At 32.4% G+C, this 26,209-nt stretch overlaps 3 protein-coding genes and 4 non-coding genes across 7 annotated transcripts; 1 reads left to right on the top strand and 6 right to left on the bottom strand.

The window, feature by feature from the left end:
• Positions 1–5,532: 5,532 nt before the first annotated feature.
• On the bottom strand, positions 5,533–5,626 carry LOC112027988 (small nucleolar RNA R64/Z200 family). The gene has a single exon (XR_002884573.1). It is a non-coding gene; the product is annotated as a small nucleolar RNA R64/Z200 family (small nucleolar RNA).
• A 45-nt stretch (positions 5,627–5,671) lies between these two features.
• Positions 5,672–5,758, bottom strand: LOC112027983 (small nucleolar RNA U54). Its single transcript, XR_002884570.2, has one exon. It is a non-coding gene; the product is annotated as a small nucleolar RNA U54 (small nucleolar RNA).
• A 108-nt stretch (positions 5,759–5,866) lies between these two features.
• LOC112027970 (small nucleolar RNA SNORD18) lies at positions 5,867–5,944 on the bottom strand. The gene has a single exon (XR_002884563.1). It is a non-coding gene; the product is annotated as a small nucleolar RNA SNORD18 (small nucleolar RNA).
• Positions 5,945–6,068: 124 nt separating this feature from the next.
• LOC112027977 (small nucleolar RNA Z199) lies at positions 6,069–6,153 on the bottom strand. Its single transcript, XR_002884564.1, has one exon. It is a non-coding gene; the product is annotated as a small nucleolar RNA Z199 (small nucleolar RNA).
• Positions 6,154–7,845: 1,692 nt separating this feature from the next.
• On the bottom strand, positions 7,846–9,262 carry LOC112027885 (thaumatin-like protein). Its single transcript, XM_024060527.2, has 2 exons — positions 8,996–9,262; positions 7,846–8,767 (listed from the first exon to the last, which is right to left on the bottom strand). Exons 1-2 carry the CDS (start codon positions 9,060–9,062, stop codon positions 8,052–8,054), a joined length of 783 nt encoding a protein of 260 aa, XP_023916295.1. The 5' UTR covers positions 9,063–9,262; the 3' UTR covers positions 7,846–8,051.
• A 6,140-nt stretch (positions 9,263–15,402) lies between these two features.
• On the bottom strand, positions 15,403–16,672 carry LOC112027822 (thaumatin-like protein). Its single transcript, XM_024060473.2, has 2 exons — positions 16,575–16,672; positions 15,403–16,328 (listed from the first exon to the last, which is right to left on the bottom strand). Exons 1-2 carry the CDS (start codon positions 16,636–16,638, stop codon positions 15,613–15,615), a joined length of 780 nt encoding a protein of 259 aa, XP_023916241.1. The 5' UTR covers positions 16,639–16,672; the 3' UTR covers positions 15,403–15,612.
• A 3,223-nt stretch (positions 16,673–19,895) lies between these two features.
• LOC112027816 (serine/threonine-protein kinase D6PK) lies at positions 19,896–22,900 on the top strand. Its single transcript, XM_024060462.2, has 2 exons — positions 19,896–21,019; positions 21,898–22,900. The coding sequence occupies exons 1-2, from the start codon at positions 20,334–20,336 to the stop codon at positions 22,763–22,765; spliced, it is 1,554 nt and encodes a 517-aa protein (XP_023916230.1). The 5' UTR covers positions 19,896–20,333; the 3' UTR covers positions 22,766–22,900.
• Positions 22,901–26,209: the final 3,309 nt, after the last annotated feature.

Below are 26,209 nucleotides of genomic sequence, written 5' to 3'. Positions count from 1 at the left end.
AGCGGTTGAATACTTGTAAGCTTGAGCATAAGCAGTTTCATTTAGAGATGAACCGAATAGGCCAGCTTAGGCACCCAAAATTGGCACCACTTTTGCGGTTTTGTGTGGTAGAGGAGGAGAAGCTTTTGGTGTATTAAGTATATGCGTAATGGGACTTCGTACTCTTTGTTGCGTTGAAGTGGTATTGAATTGGATTGGCCAACTAGATATAGCTCGGCTGCACCATGGTTGCCATCCTCCAATCATACACCAAAACATATGCTCCAATGTGATCCTCTTCGATGAGGACTTGGATGCTAGGATTATGGATTTTGGGTTGGCGAGTGTGATGACGTTTGATGATGTTTCTAAGAGTAGATTTGTTGATGGGAATTTGGAAGAACTTGGTTATGCAACTCCAGAATGCCTAAACACAAAGGCTGATTCTCTGAGAAGGGATGCTATTGGAATTGGAGTGATACTTCTGGAATTGTTGACTGGGCAAATACCTCAATAAGTGAGCAATTTTCAGGAGAGACTGAAAAGTAACTCGGTGGATTGGGTGAATCGTCTCTCCACATCTAGTCGAATCAAAGATGCCATTGATAACACTGTGTAAAAGGACATGACAAGGAAATTTTGCAGTTCTTGAAAATTGCATATAATTGTTTGGTTTCAAGGCCCAAGGATAAGTGGTCTATGTACCAAATTTATCAGTCATCGAAGAATATTTCCAAAGACCATAGTTTATCAGAAAATAATAATGAATTTCCATTGTTATTTGGTCAGCCAAAGAATGATTCCATATGGCTTTGGAGCAGTGATAGATGACAAAGCAGATACATGACCTCTACCTCTCATTGTAAGTTTTAGATGAAGTTTCAAAAATCGACAGAGCAAAGAGTATGAAATACTAAATATTTTGATTATATGTTAACTTATTAATTTTTTGAATTAAAATATGCTCATGAATACTGCATTTTCAACTTAAGAAAAACATTTATAGAGAATTACTTCTGTTAGTTTTTATGTAATTTTCCAGTGTGACTTGTACATCTCAAGAATAATAAGTAAAGACATTCTTTAATATCTTTTTTCTCAACATGATCTTTTCTGAGTAAGTCCACATTAAAAAATGATAAGCATACGTATATATTTATAAATACCACAATCTATCAAAACATTCTCTTTTAACATTTTTTTAATTCAACACAGGGAAGCTTTTAGAAAATAATAATAATAAAGGCGAAATACACTTTTAGTCCTTACGTTTTGCACTTTTTTCTATTTTGGTCCTTACATTTTATTTTTACCACTTTTAGTCCCTAAACTAATTAACGTCTGACATTTAGGTCATTTCCGTCACCTAACTAACAGCAAAAGCTGACGTTGCTAACGGTGGAATAAAAAAATAATATAATTGCACATTATATAATGCCACGTCAACATATAAATTTAAAAAATTAATTTATTAATTTTAACTAAATAAAAAAATTAAAAAAGAATTAAAAATCAAAATTCATTAATTTTTCTTTAAAAACAGAATCAAAATTCATTAATCAAAATCAAAATTCAAAAAATACAAAGAACATTCAAAACACAAAGAACACAAACCCAAACTCAGTTCTCAACCTTGCACGCTCTCTTCCTCTCCTTCACTTTTTCTTCTTCTTCACCTTCACAATTCTCTACTACTTCAAAACCCTAAAACCCTAACAATGAAGGATCGACCTCGCTCTTCCTACGGCGTCGTTTACGTTCCTCTGCACCACCGCTTACGATTCGTCATTACTACTTCCAACTACACTTCCTATGCCACCACCACCGCCGCCGCTGCAACTGCCAGTTCCGGAGCCGGAGCCGGAGCTGCAGATATCGTTGACTCCAAGCTCCGCGAGCCTCCACAAACCCCTGTGATAAGCCCTAGACAGACTCATAGTCCTTACTCGCAACAAGAACAGCTCCACAACAGGATCTCGCACTTCAATTCGCCGCGGCCTCCGCCGCCCTGCGATGATTCCGTCTCCAAAGAAGGCTCCGATCGCGAGCTCGATTCCTTTCCTCTACCCCTAGATCTGAAAAAGGATGATTTGAGTTTTGTGGGTTTGATGTTTGTATGGAGGGTTTGATTTTTCATGTGATGTTCTGGGTTTGCTAGAGATTGAGGGATGGGTTTGGACATTGTTATTTGGTCAGCCAAAGAATGATTCCATATGGCTTTGGAGCAGTGATAGATGACAAAGCAGATACATGACCTCTACCTCTCATTGTAAGTTTTAGATGAAGTTTCAAAAATCGACAGAGCAAAGAGTATGAAATACTAAATATTTTGATTATATGTTAACTTATTAATTTTTTGAATTAAAATATGCTCATGAATACTGCATTTTCAACTTAAGAAAAACATTTATAGAGAATTACTTCTGTTAGTTTTTATGTAATTTTCCAGTGTGACTTGTACATCTCAAGAATGATAAGTAAAGACATTCTTTAATATCTTTTTTCTCAACATGATCTTTTCTGAGTAAGTCCACATTAAAAAATGATAAGCATCCGTATATATTTATAAATACCACAATCTATCAAAACATTCTCTTTTAACATTTTTTTAATTCAACACAGGGAAGCTTTTAGAAAATAATAATAATAAAGGCATAAATACACTTTTAGTCCTTACGTTTTGCACTTTTTTCTATTTTGGTCCCTACATTTTATTTTTACCACTTTTAGTCCCTAAACTAATTAACGCCTGACATTTAGGTCATTTCCGTCACCTAACTAATGGCAAAAGCTGACGTTGCTAACGATGGAATAAAAAAATAATATAATTGCACAGTATATAATGCCACGTCAACATATAAATTTAAAAAATTAATTTATTAATTTTAACTAAATAAAAAAAATTAAAAAAGAATTAAAAATCAAAATTCATTAATTTTTCTTTAAAAACATAATCAAAATTCATTAATCAAAATCAAAATTCAAAAAATACAGAGAACATTCAAAACACAAAGAACACAAACCCAAACCCAAACTCAGTTCTCAACCTTGCACGCTCTCTTCCTCTCCTTCACTTTTTCTTCTTCTTCACCTTCGCAATTCTCTACTACTTCAAAACCCTAAAACCCTAACAATGAAGGATCGACCTCGCTCTTCCTACGGCGTCGTTTACGTTCCTCCGCACCACCGCTTACGCTTCGTCATTAATACTCCCAACTACACTTCCTATGCCACCACCACCACCACCGCTGCAACTGCCAGTTCCGGAGCCGAAGCCAGAGCCGCAGATATCGTCGACTCCAAGCTCCGCGAGCCTCCACAAACCCCTGTGATAAGCCCTAGACAGACTCATAGTCCTTACTCGCAACAAGAACAGCTCCACAACAAGATCTCGCACTTCAATTCACCGCGACCTCCGCCGCCCTGCGATGATTCCGTCTCCGAAGAAGGCTCCGATCGCGAGCTCGATTCCTTTCCTCTACCCCTAGATCTGAAAAAGGATGATTTGGGTTTTGTGGGTTTGATGTTTGTATGGAGGGTTTGATTTTTCATGTGATGTTCTGGGTTTGCTAGAGATTGAGGGATGGGTTTGGGTTTGTGTCCTTTGTGTTTTGAATCTTTGAAGGTCTTTGTATTTTGTAGATCTGTGCCCTTTGAGGAAGATCTACAAATGATTAGGTTTTCATGCCTTTGTCATGTTCTTTTTGTAGATCAAGCCAATCAAAGATTCAAAGGGCACAGTTGTGTTTTGGGCAATGACTTATTTAAGGAAGAACATGAACAATTCTAAAGAAGTGAGAAATAACATGAACAGTTATGGAAAGAACACAAAGAACATGACAAAGGCATGATCTTCCAACAAAATAATAAAAAGAAAAAATAATGATGAAAAGAAAAATTAATGAAAAGAATGGGAGGCGTTATTTTTTGAATTTTGATTTTGATTAAGGAATTTTGATTCTGTTTTTAAAGAAAAATTAATGAATTTTGATTCTGTTTTTAATTCTGTTTTTATTTTTTTTATTTAGTTAAAATTAATAAATTTATTTTTTAAATTTATATGCTGACGTGGCATTATATACTGTGCAATTATATTATTTTTTTTATTTCACCATTAGCCATGTCAACTTTTGCTGTTAGTTAGGTAACAGAAAAGACCTAAATGTCAAGCGTTAATTGGTTTAGAGACTAAAAGTGGTAAAAATAAAATATAAAGACTAAAATAGAAAAGAAGTGCAAAACATAGAGACTAAAAATGCATTTACACCAATAACAAATTAAGTCGAGGAGCTTTAGATATTTAAGAGAGAGGTAAGAAAGAGACATATTCTACATAAGGCAAATCATGGGAAGGCGAAACAACCAAACGAGCTCAATAGCGAAGGGCGACAAGACGCAATCACACGCGAAAATTTCAGATAACCAAAATGTTCACCATGATTCAAGTGATCATTTATTTTTTGTTTTCAAGTTTTTATGTTTAAAGAACATGAGAAAGACTTTAGTTAATAAGTGTCCTTAGGCGTTCATTGAAAAAGCATCAATTGAATCCCAACTAGATTTGGTAGCAAAAAAAACAAAAATTAATTAAAATAAGAATTTTTTTACTTAAATACAATGGGTTTTCCATCCTGAAAGAAAATAGAACAATCACAGATCACAAGAATTAGGATACCACAATTGTAAGAACCATATGACCATTTTTTTAATAATAGGATAGTTTTATAAAGGGAAAAGAATTTTTAAGTTTTAATTCTCTGTAAATTCCAGTGAGCACAATTTATAAAATCTCTCGATGAATTTTTTCATTCCAAACTATCTCTGATTAACCACGAGGCAGGAAACCCAGATTTCCTATATTTAGCAATTTGTATACAAACAGGATATACAAGAATCATCAACACCTTTTGAAGTTAGAAAAAATGTTTAAAAAGTTCTGTTTAGTTATTTAATTTTTATCAATTTACTCCATTTTAAAGATTGACCCTTAGAAAAATAATCTTTACCTCTTAAGTTTAGTTAGATATTTTTTGATGAAATTTTAATCATAAAAAATAGCATTTCGACTCAATAGGTGCTTCTAAGTTCTTAACATGCAGTGCAATTTCATTGTATTTTTGATCCGTAAACAAGTTGAGTGATTCAAACTATAGTTCTTCCAGCAGAAACCTCCAAGAGCAAGAAAATACACATTACAATCCGACTAAGCACAGCAAACTAAAGAGTTCTGCATTATCCATTTTACTAGAGCTCATGAAAGGCCTCATTCGCTTCAATTTCGACCAAGGTAAAAAATAAGATGCAATTTAGCAATCACAACTAGTCTTATGCTATACACCATCCTTTAGAGTATAGTGCATCCACACACTGTTGAACAAAACTTCAATTCGCTAGTGCAGTGTTTAGATTTCTAAGCACTAAGCCCCCAACAATGTTAATAACAACCAAAAATAAATTATGCATACCATCAAACACAAAAACAATTACATTTTTCCTTCCAATATTTTTGCCAAAAAAACATATGCCCCAAAAGAAATAAAACAGAACACACAGATTATGCTCAGAATAGATGAATGTACTTCTCATTGATTGTAATAATCTCTGAAGTCTGACATGTGAATTTATTCATAATTCATCACAGCATAACAAAACAACACATACACACACCAACCCAAATGACAAAATAAATAAAAGCTCTCATTTTCAAAATTGAATTTTCTGCTCATGTTCTGAGTCGGAATAGCGTATATTGCCCTTTCAGGCATGTAATCACAGAGCCAATATCATAGAAAATTTAAAATTAAAAAAAAAATTATAGATCTATTAATTAAAAAGGCCAAATTTTTTAAAGAAAGAACACAAAAAAGATAGAAATTATAATCAGAGAGAGATCAGAGAGTGCTAAATTGTTATCAGTCACGGTTAATTCAGAAACACGGACCAAAAGGTTTACTCATCATATCCCAGAAACATATAATCTACCAATTGATAAAGAGAACTAAATCAAAACACAGAAACATGTAAAAGTACTACACAAAAATGAAAACCCAAAAAAAAAAAAAAAAAAAAAAAGCAGATATAAAGTAAATAATCATCAGAGACTTAAATACCAATGAATCATGGAGCGTATCCAATCATATTGTTGCAGTTATTTTTTTCTCTCATCACTTGATTGTTGAATGTAACCCACTTCAAATCTTAAACAACAAAAACTGAAGCTTAAAAGCATAAAAAGTACACAAACATGTTCATATGTATGTATGTGTCCATGTGTGAAAACAAGAGGAAAGAGGAAAGAGGAAACTTGGGCGGAGGAGACGAAGGCTGAAGAGGTTGGTTTCATCATGTGGTTCAGTCCTTGAGGCGCATATTTATAGCTCCGTTGGGATAAATTGCAAACCCTAAATCGAAATGTTAAGCGCCGCAGATTGGGCTGAAACGACGGTTCTAGAAATATATAAGCCCAATATGACTTTTGGGTCCAATTTTTTATGGAGCTAAGCTTCGAGCCTTTGTTCCAATGTACTGAACTGGTTATGGGCCCAACATGACCATGTCTCGTCCAATGTAGTGGGCATTCATCTATTTTTGCTGTGATTTTGAAATTTTTTGTAATAAAATTTGTTTAGATGCTAAGAAAATAGTTGAGAAAATGTAAAAAAAATTGTAAGAAAATAGCATTTTCAGAATAGAACCAAACACATGAAAATATTTTCTACAACAATTTTTATAATACAACAAAACACCTAAAAATATTTTCATTTCCAGAAAATAAGCTATTTTTCGGAAATTATTTTACACGAACCAAATGGACCCTTAATTTTAAATTCCATATCACAATAAATTTTTCTATTTAATTATGACTATGCCATTCTTTTGTGAATTATGAAGGAGTTATAAATATATATATATATATATATATATATGAAATTCAATCTATAACATCTGCTTTATAATAATTACTACTTTTTATCATTAAGTCAAAATACTAATTGATTTTTTTTAGCGTGGTTTTATTCTTAAATCTCTTATTTGACATTTCCTCAACTAAAAAAAAAAACTCTTATTTAACATCAAGAGATTTCATCAATAAAAGTAACTACACCCAACAAAATTGGACCGGACTTTAAAGATGCAAAGTATAGTTTAGCCATATATGCATAGTCTTCTTTAGTTTGGATTGAGTTGAGATTTGGAAGAACTTGGCTTGGAGGCATAATTATCTGCCCGGAAAAAATTCAAAACATAGGAAATCATAAATTGAATTTGGTCATGAAATTGTTTGTGCACACAAGCTATTTGTGTTTACCAAATCTTTTGGTAAATATCTTTCATAGAATCCTTAGTTTCTACCAGTTGTGCACACAAGCTTTTTGTCTCTTATTTGACAAAAAATAAATAAATAAATAAATAAAAATTAGATTTTTCTTTTTTGAAGTCCTGAATAACACTGAATTTGAAATTTTTTTAATTGGCCTCAATCGATTTTTATCTTAAATTTTTTTTATATAAAAAAGCCTCAATCAATGCATAAGTTAAAAATGAGCCTCCATGTCTTTTTAATTTTTTCTAATTCAAATACATACATACATACATACATATATATATATATATATATATATATATAATTAGAATAAAAAGTGCAAATTTTTAAAAACATTCTTTTGTGCTATAAGTCTACTATATATAAGTCAATAATTGAGCATAGCATTGTCAAAGCTATCACGATATATATCAAATGTCAGACAATATGTATAATTACTTTCTTGACACTATTTTTCATAAGAAAAAGTAAGGCTACTAAGATGAAATGGAATATTTGAATCAATGTATGAAGCAAGCCTCTGTTACACAAACTCAAGTAGATTATAGATGAATGACCATATTTCCTATTCATTTAAAGCAGGATGATCAGAACATAGTTTGAGTTTTTGGTCTGGAGCTCCTAATACATCAAGAAGTTCTGCAGTCAATCCTTAGTACAAATTTATTTTATTAACTTGCATGACAAGCATCAGCATATAATCAAATCAAAAGTAGACAACCATAGAGATATAAGCTATATGACACACCTATATGGATGTGTGTGCGTCACCCCAACCTGAAGGACAGAATGTTATCACATACTCTCCCGAGGCACAGTTTACCAATGGTGGGGGTGTGTCAAAAGCATAACTATAGTAACAAGGACAAGCATCCTTAAAGATTTTTGAATAGACGCTAGGCTGGCACTTTTCTGGAGTCCCATATGCATTCCTACAGCAAAAGATGTCTTTATCAAATGCCAAGCAAGCACTTTTGCAGGCTACCACTTCCCCCTTTTTATTTAACACCTGAAGCTCTTGTGGGCACACGTCGTTCACACTTTGCAAGCACCCTCTAATGGTACATTGTTCTGGTGTTTGCCTTACTGTGACTGAAACAGGGATGTTGTAGCCATCAACCAAGCTCACATCATAAAAACTTGACTTGCTCTGATTTCCGTGTAGTGCAATTTGCACTAGCGTGACAGGGGGTTTGCCTATAAGTCCATTGCATGCTAGTCTTCCTTTACAGTCACCGGTTTCGCAGGCGGGTTTCCAATTGGAATTGAATTTGCAGCCTGTTCGGGCCCAAATCCGGCCACTCCATGTCAATGGAGCATAAATACGTTGAATCTTGCCTGATGGAAGATAGAAACCACCATCAGCTATCACTGGATAGCCAGTATTTGGTGCTGTTGCAGGCCATATAGGAAAAAGGCATTTGTTGTGCACATTAAGTGTAACTTGATATGCGGCTACTCTCCCTGCAATATTGTTTTCAATTACATCAACATGGTCAGTCCTAGTTAGGAACCATAACTCATTGAAATTAAAAGGGAAATAGAAACAAAAGCACACACCAATTTTAAACTTCATGGAAAGTTAACCACACAAAATTGGCAGATTGATACTTGGACTGAGTCATTAACATTGGCATATTACATCATTGTGATTAATTCACTGAATAAGAAAATTTTGTGTTATGAAATTACCAGTCAGCATCAAATGCGATGCCAGGAAGAGAAAGAATGCAGTAGCAGCTAGCTCTAGCAGCTTCATGTTGGATGCGATTGTGTGAAAACATGATTTGGATATCGCATTTATATAGTTGAAGAGTAGGTGATGTTTCTTCTTTGATTATACTTCAAGGCTTGACGTGGGATCCTTGTAAACAAAAAGGAGCCATGATTATGTTGGCCTCTTAAGTATTGTCATCTCTTAAAACTGAACCACCCACATAGGGTGCCATTTAGAATTTGACACCTGCAAAGAACATTTAATACGATGCTTCATGAGAGGAAAATCACTAACAAAAATCAAAATCACAGGTAATTATTATCAATAGAATGAAAATAAATACATTTTGCGCAACACTTGGTGAAGATTTTTTATCTGCGTAATTTTGTAAAACAGAGAGAAAATAAACAAAAGAGAATTTTTTACGTGGTTGAATAGTTTGTCAACTTTAGGGCATTAGCATTGAAAAATTCTAATGCTACTTTATTTTACAATTCTAAAAAGTCACTTTATCATTATACCATACCATTTTACAATACTTCTACATCTCAAACTTCTATTTTCCTCTTTTACTCATTAAAATAATATATTTACATAATAAAATAATATATCTCAAAATTATATCTTCTCTCCCATTTCTCTCCTCTCTCTCATTTTCAGCTTTCTTCCAAATAAAATATATATATATTTTTTTTTACAATACTTGTTACAGTGCAATTCTAAACAGTATTGTAAAAAAATTTGCAATACTATTATTTAGCATTCCCCAATTTAGATAGTTTTGGAGCTTAAAATTCTAAATTTTCATTAAATTTAGCATTAGTATTCCCAATGCTAATGCTGTTACAAAGCAGCAGATATTGCTTTTCACTGTATATCAGAAAAGTGAAATTATGAATATATCCTTACTGAATAGACTTAAATTAAGTTGCATGTCAGGCCTCTATATTAAAGACCAACACTACTTTCTCATTCTCACTATCTCTAACAGAACTTCTCAGATTTTTTGGCCATATATTTAACTGAATATGCATTAGCTTATTTTCCACCAAAGCATCAGTTATTATTATTACTAATAAGTCTAGCAACTTCCCCTCAAAAAAAAAAAAAAAAAAAAAAAAAAAAGGGGGTGGGGGGGTGTGGCGCTAACTGAAGTATGTCAGAATTTGTGTTAGAATATTCATCAGCTCTAAGAATCTAATTTTTTTATTTTACATATTTATTTTTCAAAACACACTTCACTTTAAATTATTTATTTTATACTAAATTTCATTAAAATATTAATTTTTTAATTGTTTCTTTTTCTTCACACATAACATAAAGAAAAAAAAAATTAAATATAAAATGAATAGTGCAGGGTAAATGTTACACATTTTTCTATTATATGCAAGCTAATATGAGTGCTCTTATATTATAATTTACAATGCATGGTAATTTTTTTTTTTTTTTTTTGGCAATTATGGATTGCACATTGAAGGAGATGAATAAGTTGACTACTTTGTCCAACGAGTGAATGCAGATATTCAAAACTTTCTCCAGTTAGCTAATGCACATGTATCCAATCATATTGTTGCAGTGATTTTTCTCTCATCACTTGATAGTTGATTGTAACCCACTTCAAGTCTAAAACAATAAAAATTCAACCTTAAAAGCTAAAGTACACAAACATGTTCATATGTGCCTGTGTGTGAATACAGGAGAAAAGAGATACTTGCATTTAGGAGCTGAAGACTGAAGGGGTTGGTTTCATCGTACAGTTCAGGTTTCAAAATGTTAAGGGCTACAGTTTGGGCTAGATCGACAGAAGCCCAATCTGACTTTTGAGTCCAATTTTTTTATGGGGCTAAGCTTCAAATTTCAATGCTATGTATGTACTGGACTGGAGATGGGCCCAACATGACCATGTCTCGTCCAATGTAGTGGACATATATTGAGTCCTATTTAATTTAAAATTCCATAAAAAAAATTAAAAAAAATATATCATTAAATTATGGCTATGCCATTCTTTTGTGATCTATGTAGGAGTAAAAAAAAAATAGTTACAAAATTGGTTGTAGTCTAACCTTACTCAATATCTTTTTACTGGAAGTAAATTTTGACAAATCCACCATTGAATTGCATTTTCTTCTTATATTCTCTATATTTACAAAATTTCTAGAAAATTAAAAATCAATAACTATATCATCAATAAATTGTTTAAATTGTAAGTTTTTGTAGTTTAAAATTATATAAGTTTGTAGATCATATAATAAATAATATCTAATTAACACAAAATTATGCATAAAATATAAGCATATAGCTACAAAATCATTTACTTCTTATTCTTGAAATCTGTTCTAAATTTATTTTTTTTCTTTCAAATTTACAAAGTTACAACTTTTTCTCTATATTTTTTAAACTTATTGTCATTCTATTATTATAATGTTAAATTTAATCCATGTCATTGCCATATTAAAATCTTAATATATATGATATCAATGCGCTAAAAGATTTGTAACTTAATGGTATTGTCTACTCTTTTTAATGAGACTAAAGCCTAAAGCTCAATCCCTTGTTTGTTGCTTTGGAGCCCTTTGATTAAATAGGAAGGTTGACAAGGACCTTAGGCTTAGGGTCTAGGTTTATGGACGGATCAGGTGGTAAGACCCATGTTTAGTTCCCCAACAACATATAGCTTGACTCACCTCCCTCCCTTCCACAATAAGAGGACATAGATTGCCCAAAATCAAGAAAACAAGATTAAAAAATAAAAATAAAAATAAAAAATTCTAAGAGAATGGTTTGGAAGAAAAAGAAGAAGAAAAAAAAAAAAAAACGGAATTCACCTATAATCCATTTATTTTATGTTGTAATTTCTCCAAGAATTCTTTACTAAGAAAGATGAGTTTATTTTGGTGGACATAGTTCATAGAGGCAAATCTCTCTACCCCATCTATCTGTATATATCTAAAAGTTGAAACGTAGTATTTATTGTTGTTACGCTCCAATTAAGTCACGTCAGCGCCGTGTCATCATTTATTTTCTTTCTTTCTTTTTTATTTTTTGTTTTACTGATTGCCATTTATTTAGTCTCTTCATAAATTTAGATGTTACTTTATCTTCAAATCTATCGTATGTCTCTCCATTAATCTAGACTCTTGAGACGTCGCTATTATATGGAATTCTTAAAGTCACCGATACTTTATTTCCAAATCTATCATGTGTCTCTCTATTAACCCAGACTCTTGAGATGTCGTTATTATATGGAATTCTTATAGTCACCGATAGATTGCAACCTCCTCACCTCTTTTTTTTTTTTTTTTTTTTCTATAAATTTTCAATTGTTCTCTCTTTACAAATTAATTGGTATGGCCTTCAATAGGATAGTTTCTTGAGTGTTTTTTCTGTTCTTTCAGTCATGGCTCAAGTCTATCTACCAAAGCCCAATCAAATGAGTGCAGGAGGTAGATAGTGACTCTAGAGCTTACAAACAAAACTAAAGCAAATGAGATGAACATTAATAGCCCAAGTCCAAAGGGTATAAACTCAAAATGAGTTCTGCTATTTGTATTATTCTTATTCTTTTTTTATTTACTCCCATCTCATTAAAATGTTTTTTTTCTCTCTGAAAATTAGTTCTACTACTTTTTTTTCTTTTTTTATTTATGGTTGCCCTTCTGTAGATTGTAGGAATGTTACTCTCAATATGTTTGTTATAAGATATGATAATTAACTTCAATGTGATGTTTTTATTTTGGTCTTTGTTTTATAGTAAGAGTGTTATTCATTTTCATCAAAGAGAAATTGCTATTTTTCTCTTTTTCCAGTCGTCTTATATGCTAAACTAAATTTCATTTTTATCTTTGTTTCATTTGTCAATTCCTTGACAGATGTCAATGATCAAGGCTCGCTAACGCTAGAGACTTTTCAATCTATTGAAGGTCATGCTAATCAATTGGTAACCATTTTTTTAGAACCTTTTGAAGGAAAGAGAAATGAATTTGTTGCTTTTCTTGGGTGGTGCTTGATAATTTGCTTTTTATGGTTCAATACACATCAGCTATAATAGATTTTCATTTCTTTATACTAATAATTTGCTTTATTGTTTAATTTGACTATTTGGTGTCCCAAAAATTGTGGGAAAATGGAAGAGAAAAGAGAGTAGAGTTTGAATCTTAAATTTTTTTGTGTACGCCACATGGGTTGTAACAATTTAAATTTTTTTATCTTAAATTTTTAAAGGAAATTTTAATTCTTCAAAGTACATCAACTTAAGTAGACTGTTGTATTATGGTTAGAATTTTTGTATTTGGGACCTTAGTTGGCCTGTTTGGTTGACAAATAACTTTGGGGATTGTCTAGCTTATGAGAAATTTTTTGGTATTTTAGGATTGAGGAAATTCAAAGAACTGAATTATTTTTAAATTCCATTAGTACCTAGCTTTATGCTAATTGTTGTGTGGATAGAAAAACTAATTGGTTCTTGATTTTTGAATACCTATCTATAATATTGTGTACATGAACAATAATTGGGTTTTTCGTTTTAGAGTTTGAATTATGCTATTTTTTCAACAACTTGATTTTCTTCTTAGAATTTTCTCTTTTTGAATATTAGAATACTATGTACATGAGTTTTAGACAAAACTTAACAATACTATTTCTTTTGGATTTTACTATTTCTTTCCTTGTTAAACACAATATGATAAAGCTGATGTGTTCTAACGAAGGTAGAAGTAATTGCTATTTTTGGGGGATAGCAATTGATACAATTTGATAACTTCCCGTAGCCATTTGAAATTTATAACCTGGAATGCTAACAGACATTTTCTCCGAGGCAAGAACAATTGGCCGAGTTTAGCAAGTTTTCCATCAACTTTGACCATGTTATGGCAATACAGGTAACTCACTTACTTACAATTCGTATACACACTATTTTGATTTTTTGTGGGAATTCAAAACAATGAAAATTGAGTGATTTGTACATGGACACATTGATAAATGTCTGTAGTGGACATGGGTGGAATCAATGGCATATTACAATTTGACAATTTGGTTTTTGATGGAAATTGATTTAAGTGAGCGTCTATTAAATTTGATCATTTTGCCGAAGTAAGGTTTGTTTAATATGTATTTTATTTATTTACCTTATTGTAAATAAGTTTTTATACATTATGATTCTAACCTATAAAACTTCACTTTACTTTTTTCTTTTTTCTTTTTTTGTGTTCTTATTCTTTCCTGTTGGCAACTAATTAGACATCACTTTTAGGAATTAAGGATTTAGCAACTGGTATGAAGGTTGCACCTCAAAATTTAGAAGAGTTAAAATATGATACAATCTCATCATGGGAAGAAAAATAGGAAAATATAATGTTGTGTTGGCATGTCCCTCCATTATTGGGTTACAAATATCATATCTAAAAAAAAAAAACCCAAAATAATGTAATGATATATTTGTAGAGATAGAGAGTTGGAAAACACTTTTAGAACTAGTTCAATTTTTTTTGGAGAAAAATATCTTCAATAAATTTTAGAGAATAAATTATGGAGTATATCATATTACAAAATAATTATATATTTCCGCGCATCGCATAAGTCTGCAACTAGTTATTATAATTATTGAAGAATTATTAGTATTATTATTTTTCAACGTATAGCATTCGCTTCATCAAGTCAAGACATCAGCTGATTTTTTATATATACTAGATTTGATTTCTAAATCTCTTATTTGACAACAAAAAAAACTTTACCAATTGAGCTAATTATGACCCACAAACTTGGACTAAACTTTAAAGATGCAAGGTATAGTTTAGCCATATATATATGAATAGTCTTCTTTAGTTTTTTTTTTTTTTTTAAAAAAAAAAAAAAAAAAAAAAAAAAAACTATTCATCATAAATCAAACAAGATTGCTTGCCATCTTGCGCAAATTTAGTTTGACGTCACATTTGGAACATCTTTTGCTACTTCGCAATCGATACATAGTAAATATTTTGGTCATGAAATGTGTGCACACAGGCTATTTGTGGTCACTAAATGTTTTGGTATTTATCTTTCATAAACTCATACAGGTTGTGCACACGAGCTTTTTGTCTCTTGTTTAGATTTTCTTTTTTTGAAGTACCGATTCTTGAGTGGCACTAAATTTGAAAAGTTTTCATTCTCAAAAAAAAATTTTGAAAAGTTTTAATTGGCCTCAATCAATTTTTTAATCTGAAAAAAAAGCCCTCAATCAATGCATAAGTTTACAAATGGGCATTATGTCTTTTATTTATTTATTTATTATTTTTACCTTTTCAAATTCAAATACATGTATATTTATATTATATATAAAATTTGAGTAAAAGTGCAAATTTTTAAAGTCATTGTCAAAGCTATCATGATATAAATAAATTTCAGACAATGGGTATAATTACTTTCTTGACATTAATTTTCAAAAGAGCAAGTTTTCAAAACACATATATAGTTTGAGTTTTTGGCCTTGAGCTCACGATACATCAGCCAAACCTCGGTACAATTTATTGTATTAAATAACAAGGCCTTGCATAACAAGCATCAGCCTCTAATCAAATTTGAAATTACACAATCATAGAGATATAAGTTATGTAAAACTCTATATGGATGTGTATGCATCACCCCAACCTGAAGGACAGAATGTTATCACATACTCTCTCGAGGCACAGTTTACCAATGGTGGGGGTGTGTCAAAAGCATAGCTATAGTAACAAGGACAAGCATCCTTAAAGATTTTTGAGTAGATAGTAGGTTTGCACTTATCTGGGGTCCCAAACTCATTCGTACAACAAAAATTGTCATCACCAAAAGCCAAGCAAGCACTTTTACACGCCACCACTTCCCCCTTTTTATTTAAGACCTCAAGCTCTTGTGGGCACAACTTGTTCACATTTTTCAAGCACCCTCTAATGGTACATTTTTGTGATGTTTGCCTTGTTGTGACTGCAACGGGAATGTTATAACCATCAACCAAGCTCACATCATAAAAACTTGGCTTGCTATGATCTTCTTGAAGTGCAACTTGCACTAGTGTGACTGGGGGTGTGCCTATAAGTCCATTGCATGCTAGTCTTCCATCACAGTCACCAGTTTCGCAGGCGGGATTCCAATTGGAATTGAATTTGCAGCCTGTTCTGGCCCAAATCCGGCCACTCCATGTCAATGGGGTGTAAATACGTTGTGTCTGGCCTGAGGGAAGATAGAATCCACCATCAGCTATTAAAGGATTGCCAGCATTAGGGGCTGTTGCAGGCCATATAGGAAAGGGGCATTTGTTTTGCACATAAAGTGTAACTTGAGTTGCTGCTGCACTCCCTGCAATATGGTTTTCAATTACATTAACATGGTTCTAGTACACAAAAAAAATGTTTAGGAACAATGACTCATTGAAATTACATGGCACATGGAAACAAAAGCACACCCTTTTAAACTTGATAGAAATTCATTCATACAACATTGGCAGACTGATTCTTGGATTGAGTCATTAACATTAGCATATTACCTCAATGTGGTGAATTCAATGAATCAATGAACAAGCAAATGTCTGTGTTATGGAATTACCAGTGAGCATCAAATGCAATGCTAGGAAGAGAGAGAATGCAGCAACTAGCTCTGGCAGCTTCATATTGAATGGGATTAGGTGAAGGACATGATTTGGATATCACATTTAAATTGCTGAAGATTAGGTGATGTTTCTTCTTCAGTTCTTTGATTGTACTTCAAGGTTTGATTTGGGATCTTTGTAGACAAGAAACATCCACCTCTAAGCATTGTCAATGTAATCTATTAAAAAAGAAACACCAACATGAGGTGCCGTTTGAAATTTGACACCTGCAAACAACTGTTAATATGATACAATATCAAGTTGCTTCATGAGAAAAAAAACCGCCAACAAAAAGCAAGATAACAGGTGAATATCATCAATAGAATGAAGATAAATACATTTGGGGCGACACATGTTGAAGATTTTTTTATCTATGTAATTTGGTGAAATAAAGAGAAAAGAAAGAAAAAAAAAAACCCAACAAAAGAGAATGTGTCTACATTACAAAGCAGTAGGTAATGTTTTTCACTCTATCAGAAAAAAGAATAGGTAGGTTTTGTAACATATCTATGCTACCCCACTAAAAACCTTAACCCGGTACATTTGAAACTCTCAACATATCCTTACTGTATCGCAGTGGCAGACATAAACTAAGTTGCATATCAGCCCTCTAAATTAGGGACCAACTTTACTTTCTCAGCTTTTTGGCCATATTTACCTGAATATGCATAAGCTTATTTTCCATCAAAACATCATTTATTATTACTAAAATTTTTAGATAATGGGCAAGTCTAGCAACATTATTAGTTCTAACATTCATGTCAATGTTTTTTCCTTCATTTTTATTTTAAGGGTTAGGTAAAAATCGTACAAAATTAATGTCATGATCATACAGATACAGTAAAAGTCTAACCCCTTTTTGGTGTGCCAGACCATTGGTTTTTTGGCTAACTGAGGTGTGTCAAACTTTTGCATCATATTATTTATCCCTTGAATTATATTATAGGTCCCATTAACATGAGCCCTGAAGCCACACATTAATAACCTGTATTTGGAAAAATTTTATTGAAAATTAAAAAAGCTGTTAAAATTTTTTTAATTTTTAATAAATTTTTTTTAAAAAATGATATGCTATTGTGTGCCCTTAACACATGTTAGTAAAATCCTTATATTATAACACATGACTTTTGTTTTTTTTTTTGGGGTAATAATGGATGGCACATTTCTGGTCATGAGAGTTGGCTACTTGGTCTAACGAGTGAATGCAAATGTTCAAAACTTTCTTCCCTTTAGCTAATGTGCATCAAAAACCATGATTGACCAAAGGTGGGCCTCTTAACTCTTCCCTCTAAAATTTTGGTTCTTGGGAATATCCAATGGAATCCGTAAACGGATAAACCCATGACCTCCACATTTTTTTTTTTTAATACTAACTATTTTTTAACGCGAGAGAAAAAAAAAAGTTTTAAAAAATCTTACAGTGTTGAATAGTCAAAATTGCTTAACTCTTGAATGCATAGACATACAACACAAATCACAAACAAAAAGCCTATGTAAATAATAAGATTATCAATAATTATCACCAATGGAAACTAAATAAAGTAATAAACAAAGCTGGTGTGACATCTCAGCCCTTTTGCTATGTTTACCAGTAGGGAATTTGCATAATCTTATTTACATCAAAGTATCATGGAAACTATACGTATATTTTTACAATAAATCATAGATGGTTAATTGTTATTGGTTCAAATTTGAACCTAATACTAAAATTACATTTTTGCTCAAACAATAACAACCAGTAACAATATATCTCACTTAAGATTTATTGTAAAAATGTTGTGAAAATGTTATGGACATATCATTTTTCCATCATTTATCCTTACGATATTTAGATAATACATAACTCTAGCAACATTATTAGCTCTAAAAGATTTATGTTACCTTTTTTAACCCCTTCTTTACTCCACTGGTTCAGGGTGTGGTTTACCTCGAGTACTTTTTTTCTTTTATACAAGATAGCATTTCTACTCGAGTACTTTTTTAATTGAACATGTTTTTTTACTTTAAATATACAATAACAAGCGATAATGAGCTTTAATCACCACCTTTTATTTAATTAGTGGATGATGTGACAATCTCTCGTTAAAACAAAAAGAGATTCATTTTTAAAAAGTACTTAAGGTAAGCCAAACTCATTAGTACAAAAGGATTGGTAAAAATCATACAAATTAATGTGCATCCAGCAATGTTCAACTCATTTTTGGTGTCAATTGTTTGCATTATATTAATTATTCCTTGCATTATTTATTTTTTTATTTTTAGAGTTTCAACCAATGACGTCTACTTCTAATAATTATGGTTTTTACACCAATTGGTTTTTGGTGTAAGTGAAGATTGTACTCCAGATCTCTTATTCAACCAAACTTTACCAATTGAGTTATTGGAACCTACTATTCCTTGCATTGTTTATACTATTAACATATGATAGTTCTAAAAATAAAAAACACATGACACTTTTTATAGATTTTTTATTTTATTTGGTAATTGATGGATTGCGAGGAAAATGGTCTGCTTCTGCTTAGTCAAAATTAAATGCAATTCGGTATCCACAATATTTTTATAATAATTTCACAACAAATTCTAGATGGCTCAATTATTATTGGTTCTAATCTAAGTTCATTACTGAAATTATTATTTTGCTTACTGATAAAAATTAATAACAACTTACCATCTAAAATTTGTTGTGAAAATATTGTGATCTTACATTTCTCTTGGTGTAAAATGTAAACTTTAACCACTGACCGTAAATATTCCAAATTTCTTTGTTTAACAAATTTACCTAAAATAATAACAATTTAACCAATGCTCTAAAATTTTGGTTCTTGGGAATATGAATATCCAATGGAATCTACAATCCACGGCTTCCTGCCTACCATACAATTCACCCTCTCCTTAGACACCATTCACCTCTCCTCTCCCTTTATCATCCAAGTAATAACTTTTGCATTCTAAACTTACTGTTGATCCAACATATGAGCTTTCGGATCTATAACAAGTAAATTAACAATAATTTTCACAACAATTGAATTAACATTGGATTTGTAACATATATAATAATTTTTACAATAATTAAATTAATAAGTTTTTACTTATTTTTATTTGAGTTGGCAAACTTTTGCCTACTAATAATAACTAGTTGCGTTGTAAAAATTTTAATGGAATTTCAGCTAATATTCATAGTTTATCCCCAACAAGGCAACAACTCATACCATGATGTACCTCATTCCAGCTACAAATCCAAAACCCCAAAGTAACGGTATTGGCTAGTGAGGGGTTTTAACTTTTGAACATGTTCGTTTAGAAAAACTGAAAGGCTTTTGTCATCCTCGTAAACAGGGACTCTCTCTCTGATTCTCTTTGTGTGTTTTGTCTCTAAGCTGTAACATTTTCTAGGACAGTGCAAGATAGAAATGGACTCAAAACCCAACTCATTACTCATTGGTTCTTTCACTCACTCTCACTCTCACTCTCACTCTCTCATCCCCTCATTTCAAATTTGAATACCCTTTTTCACCCTTTCCTTTTGGGTCTCTACGCTCAGCTCTCTTCACGCCCGCGTCTCTCTCGCCCTTCTTTGACCACCTCGGTCTCACCCCCACCCACCTTGACCTCATCGTCCTCTCACATTTTAAACACAACAAAAACCCTTCTCTTAGACCTTTCATCAAACACTTTTTAAAAAACTTAAAAATTCCTTATATCTCTCTCCCTCAGGCATGGATAAACCAGTCCATAATAATGAAAATAATGGCACCCAATCCATCACTAGCAACCTTCAAGACCTTAGTTTCAATGCCAGTGTTAGCACCAGTCTTTGTAGCAGTACAGTTTCTGGGTCTGATATCAGTGTGAGTAGCAGCAACATGAGCAGTGCCAGCAATGTTGAGGCTCACAAGAATGCTGAACCTGTAGTGGACTGTGAGGAAAGTGAGATAAGCAGTTTGAGTTATGCAAGTAAATCTAACAGCTTTGATGAAAATGAATCAAGCTTTAGGAGTTTTCACCCTTCAAAGCCTCACAAAGGCAATGATATTAGATGGGATGCCATTCAGTGTTTAAAAGCTAAAGATGGGGACTTGGGCATAGGGAATTTCAGGCTTTTGAAGAAGCTTGGATGTGGGGATATTGGGAGTGTGTATTTGGCTGAGTTAAGAGGGATGGGTTGCTTGTTTGCAATGAAAGTTATGGATAAGGCTATGTTGGCTGGGAGGAAGAAGCTTGTGAGAGCTCAGACTGAGAGGGATATATTGGGTTTGTTGGACCATCCATTCCTTCCAACCCTTTATTCTCATTTTGAGACTGACAAGTTTTCTTGCTTGTTAATGGAGTTTTGCAGCGGTGGTGATCTTCACACGCTCCGGCAACGCCAGCCGGGCAAGCATTTTACGGAGCAGGTAGCAAGGTTAGTCGTAAACTTTGAAATTCCCATTTGTTTCTTTTTGTTTATCTGATGAAATATTGTTTTTGTTTGTGTTAAGTTGTGATGAAACAGTGTTAATTAGGATAGATGCTACTGAAAAATACTAGTTTGTGGAGCTAGAAAGAGAGAGGGAAACAAGTACTTGTCTATTGTATGCATTAGTTTTCGATAATTGAGGAAAAGAATGCAGGTGGTATTACATGTTACAGCTGTATGCAACACTGTTCTCATATGCTTGCGCAGATGGGTCTCAGTCTCATACAGTCATACATATGTGAGAGGGAGGTACGAATGCATGACTGTATGAGCTGTGACAATGAATCTTGAATGATTGCTGAGAGGTAGCAGAAATCATGGGTGTACTTGTGATAGTGATGGGCCTTGTTTGTTGTACGCATTAAATCTAACTTCTCCTGACCTTAGTTATGAGTTCCACATTCAGTATTAGAATGTGAATTCTTGAATAACCACGGGTACTTCAATGCTGGAATATCCTTTGATGATGTTGTTTATACTCCTATTTAGCATCTCATTATGGAACTCTAGTGGACATTAAGAAAGTTGGTGATTTGTAGGGTATGGTTATCAACTAAACTCAGATTAATGAACTATGCTTTGCTAATAATGTCATTTTAGTTTGCCCAAGCATCCTTAGCACCATCCTCATGCACTCTTTGTTTATGTTCAAATTTCTGATTATAAAAGACAAAAGGCGTGTGGTTAGAGGCTGCTCAATAAATTAAAGTAAATGGTTTCCTTGGGTTATTTGTGAGTTTTCCAACTTGAGTTAAGAGGGTGCAAATATTTACCATGTTACTAATCAAGAAAAATTTGTCTGATTTTCTCTTTTGCCCTTGCAGATTTTATGCTTCTGAAGTGCTTCTTGCGCTTGAGTATTTACACATGATGGGTGTGGTGTACAGGGACTTAAAGCCTGAAAATGTTTTGGTGAGGGAGGATGGGCACATCATGCTCTCTGATTTTGACTTATCATTAAGATGCTATGTGAATCCCACCCTTGTTCAATCCAGTGTAGATCCATCATGCCGGATATCTTCTTACTGTATTCAGCCATCATGCATTGATCCAGCTTGCAAATTACCCGTTTGTGTGGAGCCTTCTTGCTTACAACCTTCTTGCTTTAAGCCTAGATTTTTCAATTCCAAAATAACAAAGGCAAGGAGTGAAAGACTGACAAATGCAGATTCACTTCCTGTACTAATTGCAGAGCCAACTAGCGCTCGCTCTATGTCATTTGTTGGAACACATGAATATTTAGCCCCTGAGATAATTAGAGGGGATGGTCATGGGAGTGCTGTCGATTGGTGGACATTTGGTATTTTCTTGTATGAGTTGCTACATGGGAGGACACCCTTTAAAGGCAATGGAAACCGCGAGACATTATTCAATGTTGTTGGTCAGCCGCTAAAATTTCCAGACGGATCAAGTATCAGCTTTGCAGCTAAGGATTTGATCCGGGGCCTGCTTGTAAAGGACCCACAAAAGAGACTAGGATTCAAAAGAGGTACCACTGAGATCAAACAGCATCCCTTCTTTGAAAGTGTTAATTGGGCTCTCATTCGCAGTACTCACCCTCCAGAAATTCCAAAACCAATTGATCTTGCATTTTTGAACAACGCATTCAAGTCATCAGTGCCTCCCAATGACAAGGGTGCTACTGACTCAGATAGCTCATCTGGTCCTTACTTAGATTTTGAATTTTTTTAATGACTTCTAGTAGCCAAAGCAAAAAAGAGGTAATGGTTATCCCTGAGGAAGGTTTTTTTTCATCTTGTCAATGAAATTTTATTCCTTTACATGATTATACCCTTTTTCCTCATAAAATTAGATATTTGTGGTTCTTTTTCTTGCTTTCTTGCTTTCTAGTTTCTATTTTATGGCACATCGCACATGGATGATGAATTTGAACTCACATGAATCCTTTCCAAATACTTTAAAAAAAGGGGAGAAAAGAAATAAGGGGCCTGAAAATGAAGCTGACATTTGTTGAGTATGATTTTCATCCCCTAGCTTTTGTGAATCTTTTAGAAGAAGAGTTCCAAAGGTAGTCCTTTAATGGTGGGTCTCAAGCCCTTTTTGTGATTCTCCCTTTTGCATGATCACAATTTGTCTGAAATGAGGCCTTCTAAATTTTTAAGCTTTGTCCACAAATGAACTTTTGTAAAAAGGCAAATTTGATTTAGACAACACACATAAAAAAAGTTATACTGTGTTGCGGGACTTTGAATGCACCCGACCATGAAAAATGTGGTATCCCTGTCGCATTGGTCTTTAACAATGAGGGATTCTGCTCCCTTGAATTCTTCCAAGAAAGTGCATTATTCCTCTGCATTTACAGGCTTTTTATCAAAATGATACTTTAATCATAGTGTTCTTTCCTGGTCAGGGGTATCGAAATTAGTATGATGGTTATTAGTGAGGAATGATTGAGGCTTGACTACTAATATGACAAAGAAATTGCATGTAAAATAATATGAAGGGGATGATGCATTAGCCAATATTCTTATGCGTATATGTTCCCTTCATACATATTTTCACTGTCAATCAGTTTTAATTCTTGACAGCACTGAGACAAACCAGGCTTAGTTGATCTCAACTTAACAATTCTTTTCCAACTTCTTTATGCAGATTCTTTAGTCAGTCAGCTCTAGAAATCTGGTCTAGGCCAACGTATATTCATAAACCGTAAAAATAAATAAATAAATAAATCTATAGAAGAATGGAAGGTTTAATTTACTCCCAATCGCAACTTTTTTCATATCTATAAAGGTGGAATGTTGTGATTCTAGTAGCATTACTTTAACATGAGTTTACTATAACACCATTTTTATTATAAATTAATCACAACAGTTATTAACAATTGTGGAAAGGAAAGCAAACACGTTTGCATGCCCTAGCCAAGTTATTTCTCTCCCTTACCATATTCACAAAATTACAAACTATGAAAAGGCTAATTATTTCTCTCCCCCTTACTTAATTTTAAAAACATCCAAACAAGGTGAAGGATAACCATTCTCCTCTACTCTCCTCCCCTCTAGTCCCCTCTACTCTCCCCTCCCTCGAAATTTCCAAACGTAGCATAAATATAAAAGTTTTATACTAAATTGTAAAACTTCTCTTAATATAGTGCATTGTCTTTTTGGGGAAGGTTTCCCCCTTAGTGGGTTTTTCCTTAGATAATTTTCCTTGGGTTTTCCACTTCATCACCATGTCAACGCCTCCATTTGATTGATTTTATGCTATTAGTGTCACCATATTTGATATTCCATATAATGTATGTTCTAATAGTCACATGCATAATTGATAATGTGGCCCAACCAAATTAATTTGAATAACTCTGTTAATTTATTGTGAAATCAAAAACCAGAATTTAAATAACTCAACAAACTAATAGGTCAACACGAACACAACACACTTATTAATCATGTTAAGAACCCTTGACCCTAACACGACCTATTTATTAAACAAGTAACACAACAAACCAGCATAACTTGTTTGATAAATAGGGTGTATTATGGTCAATATAACTTGACACGACCCATTAGATTAATAAGTCATGTAACCAGTTAAACATGTTTTTGTGACATAAATAATTTGTCAGCAATATTCTCATATTTCATTGAATGTATGCAATAAATCTAAATTCCACACAAATTACAATTAAAATATAATTGCTTTCAAAAAAAAAAACAAAAACTAAAATATGATTAAAACCATAAATCTATAAAAAAAAATATATATATATATATATAAAATAATAATAATTGTCTTTCTTAAAAATTATTTACAAACTCCAAAAGAGATTTGGTTAATAGTTGTCCAAGACTCCAAGTTTCATATTGAAGTTCAACCAAATCACCTTCTTCATCATATAAGTCAATTTCATTAATAGGTTCACAAATCTTTCATGAATTTTGATTTTCAAAATTTTTATTAAAGTTTCTCCTTGGTTTTCACTTTTCACAATAGACTCTGACGGAGTGTGGACATGTACAAAGGAGTCCAATAATTTTCATATGTTTGGGACTTTATAAAGGAAATGAAATGGAAAGAATGGCAAAAAATACACTTTACACCCTATAACTTTTATCAATTATCATATTAGTCCATTAGGTTTAAAAATCGTCATTAAATTCTATTAACTTTGATAACATGATCACTTTAGTCCTTATGTTCATTGCCATTAGAAAATTTCTGTTAACTCCCTTAAGACAAAGTTGTTTGACATTTTTAATATTAAAAAAACAATTTGAGAGATTATTTTTTAATTTATTTAAACGAAAAATAAATAAATATGTTTAAAGGACTAAAATGACAAATTGTTCAAATTTAATGGAATGAAATGACAATTTTTAAACTTAGTGGACTAAAATGACAAATTGATCAAAGTTATAGGATATAAATTGTATTTTTGTCTATTCTTTCTATTCAGTAAAACATAATAGTGTTTTCTTTTATGATAAAATAATAATTTGTTGTCATGTATTTATAGAGGCACATGCATTTATTCTAAGTAAACACTTAAGCGCAATACATTAGAATCTCCAATGAAATATAAACTTTTAGTTGCATTGAATTTAATTGTCATTGGAAAAAATAATACAGTTAGTATTTTATTGCTCAATGCAACAAGGTGTTTGAATTTAATTGGAAAACTTATTCTTTTTCTAAGATTTATATTAAAAAAATTTGGGAATATGACATTCTTGCTCAAGTTAGTTACTCAGCAACAATTGAAGAAAAAACTAGCAAATCACAAAAGCAAATTTAATTATGAGTCCGATTTGGTAAAGATGGGGTGTAAAACTCATATTTTGCACCATTCAATAAGTAATTATCACATCATTATGTGATTGTCACATCAATATTTTACATAAAATTTAATATATCCTACCACACCTAATAACATCTCAATAAACTCTCAATTTGTCTAGATTTATATATGAGTATTAAAATTAAAATTGATTGGGTGTGATTGTGCTTATTCTTGAATATGTAATAAGATGATGTGGCACGTTGAGATTAGAGGGATAAAATATGGGTTTTACACCACATCCTTACAAAATTTAATCTTTTTAATTATACACACTATAAAAAAAAAATATATATATATATATATATATCAAAAATAATTATGTGATTTAGTTAATC

Source organism: Quercus suber, unplaced genomic scaffold (assembly GCF_002906115.3).
Source record: "Quercus suber isolate HL8 unplaced genomic scaffold, Cork oak 2.0 scaffold_131, whole genome shotgun sequence".
In the NCBI taxonomy this organism is placed as follows: domain Eukaryota; kingdom Viridiplantae; phylum Streptophyta; class Magnoliopsida; order Fagales; family Fagaceae; genus Quercus; species Quercus suber.
This window is presented reverse-complemented; position numbering and strand designations above follow the sequence as displayed.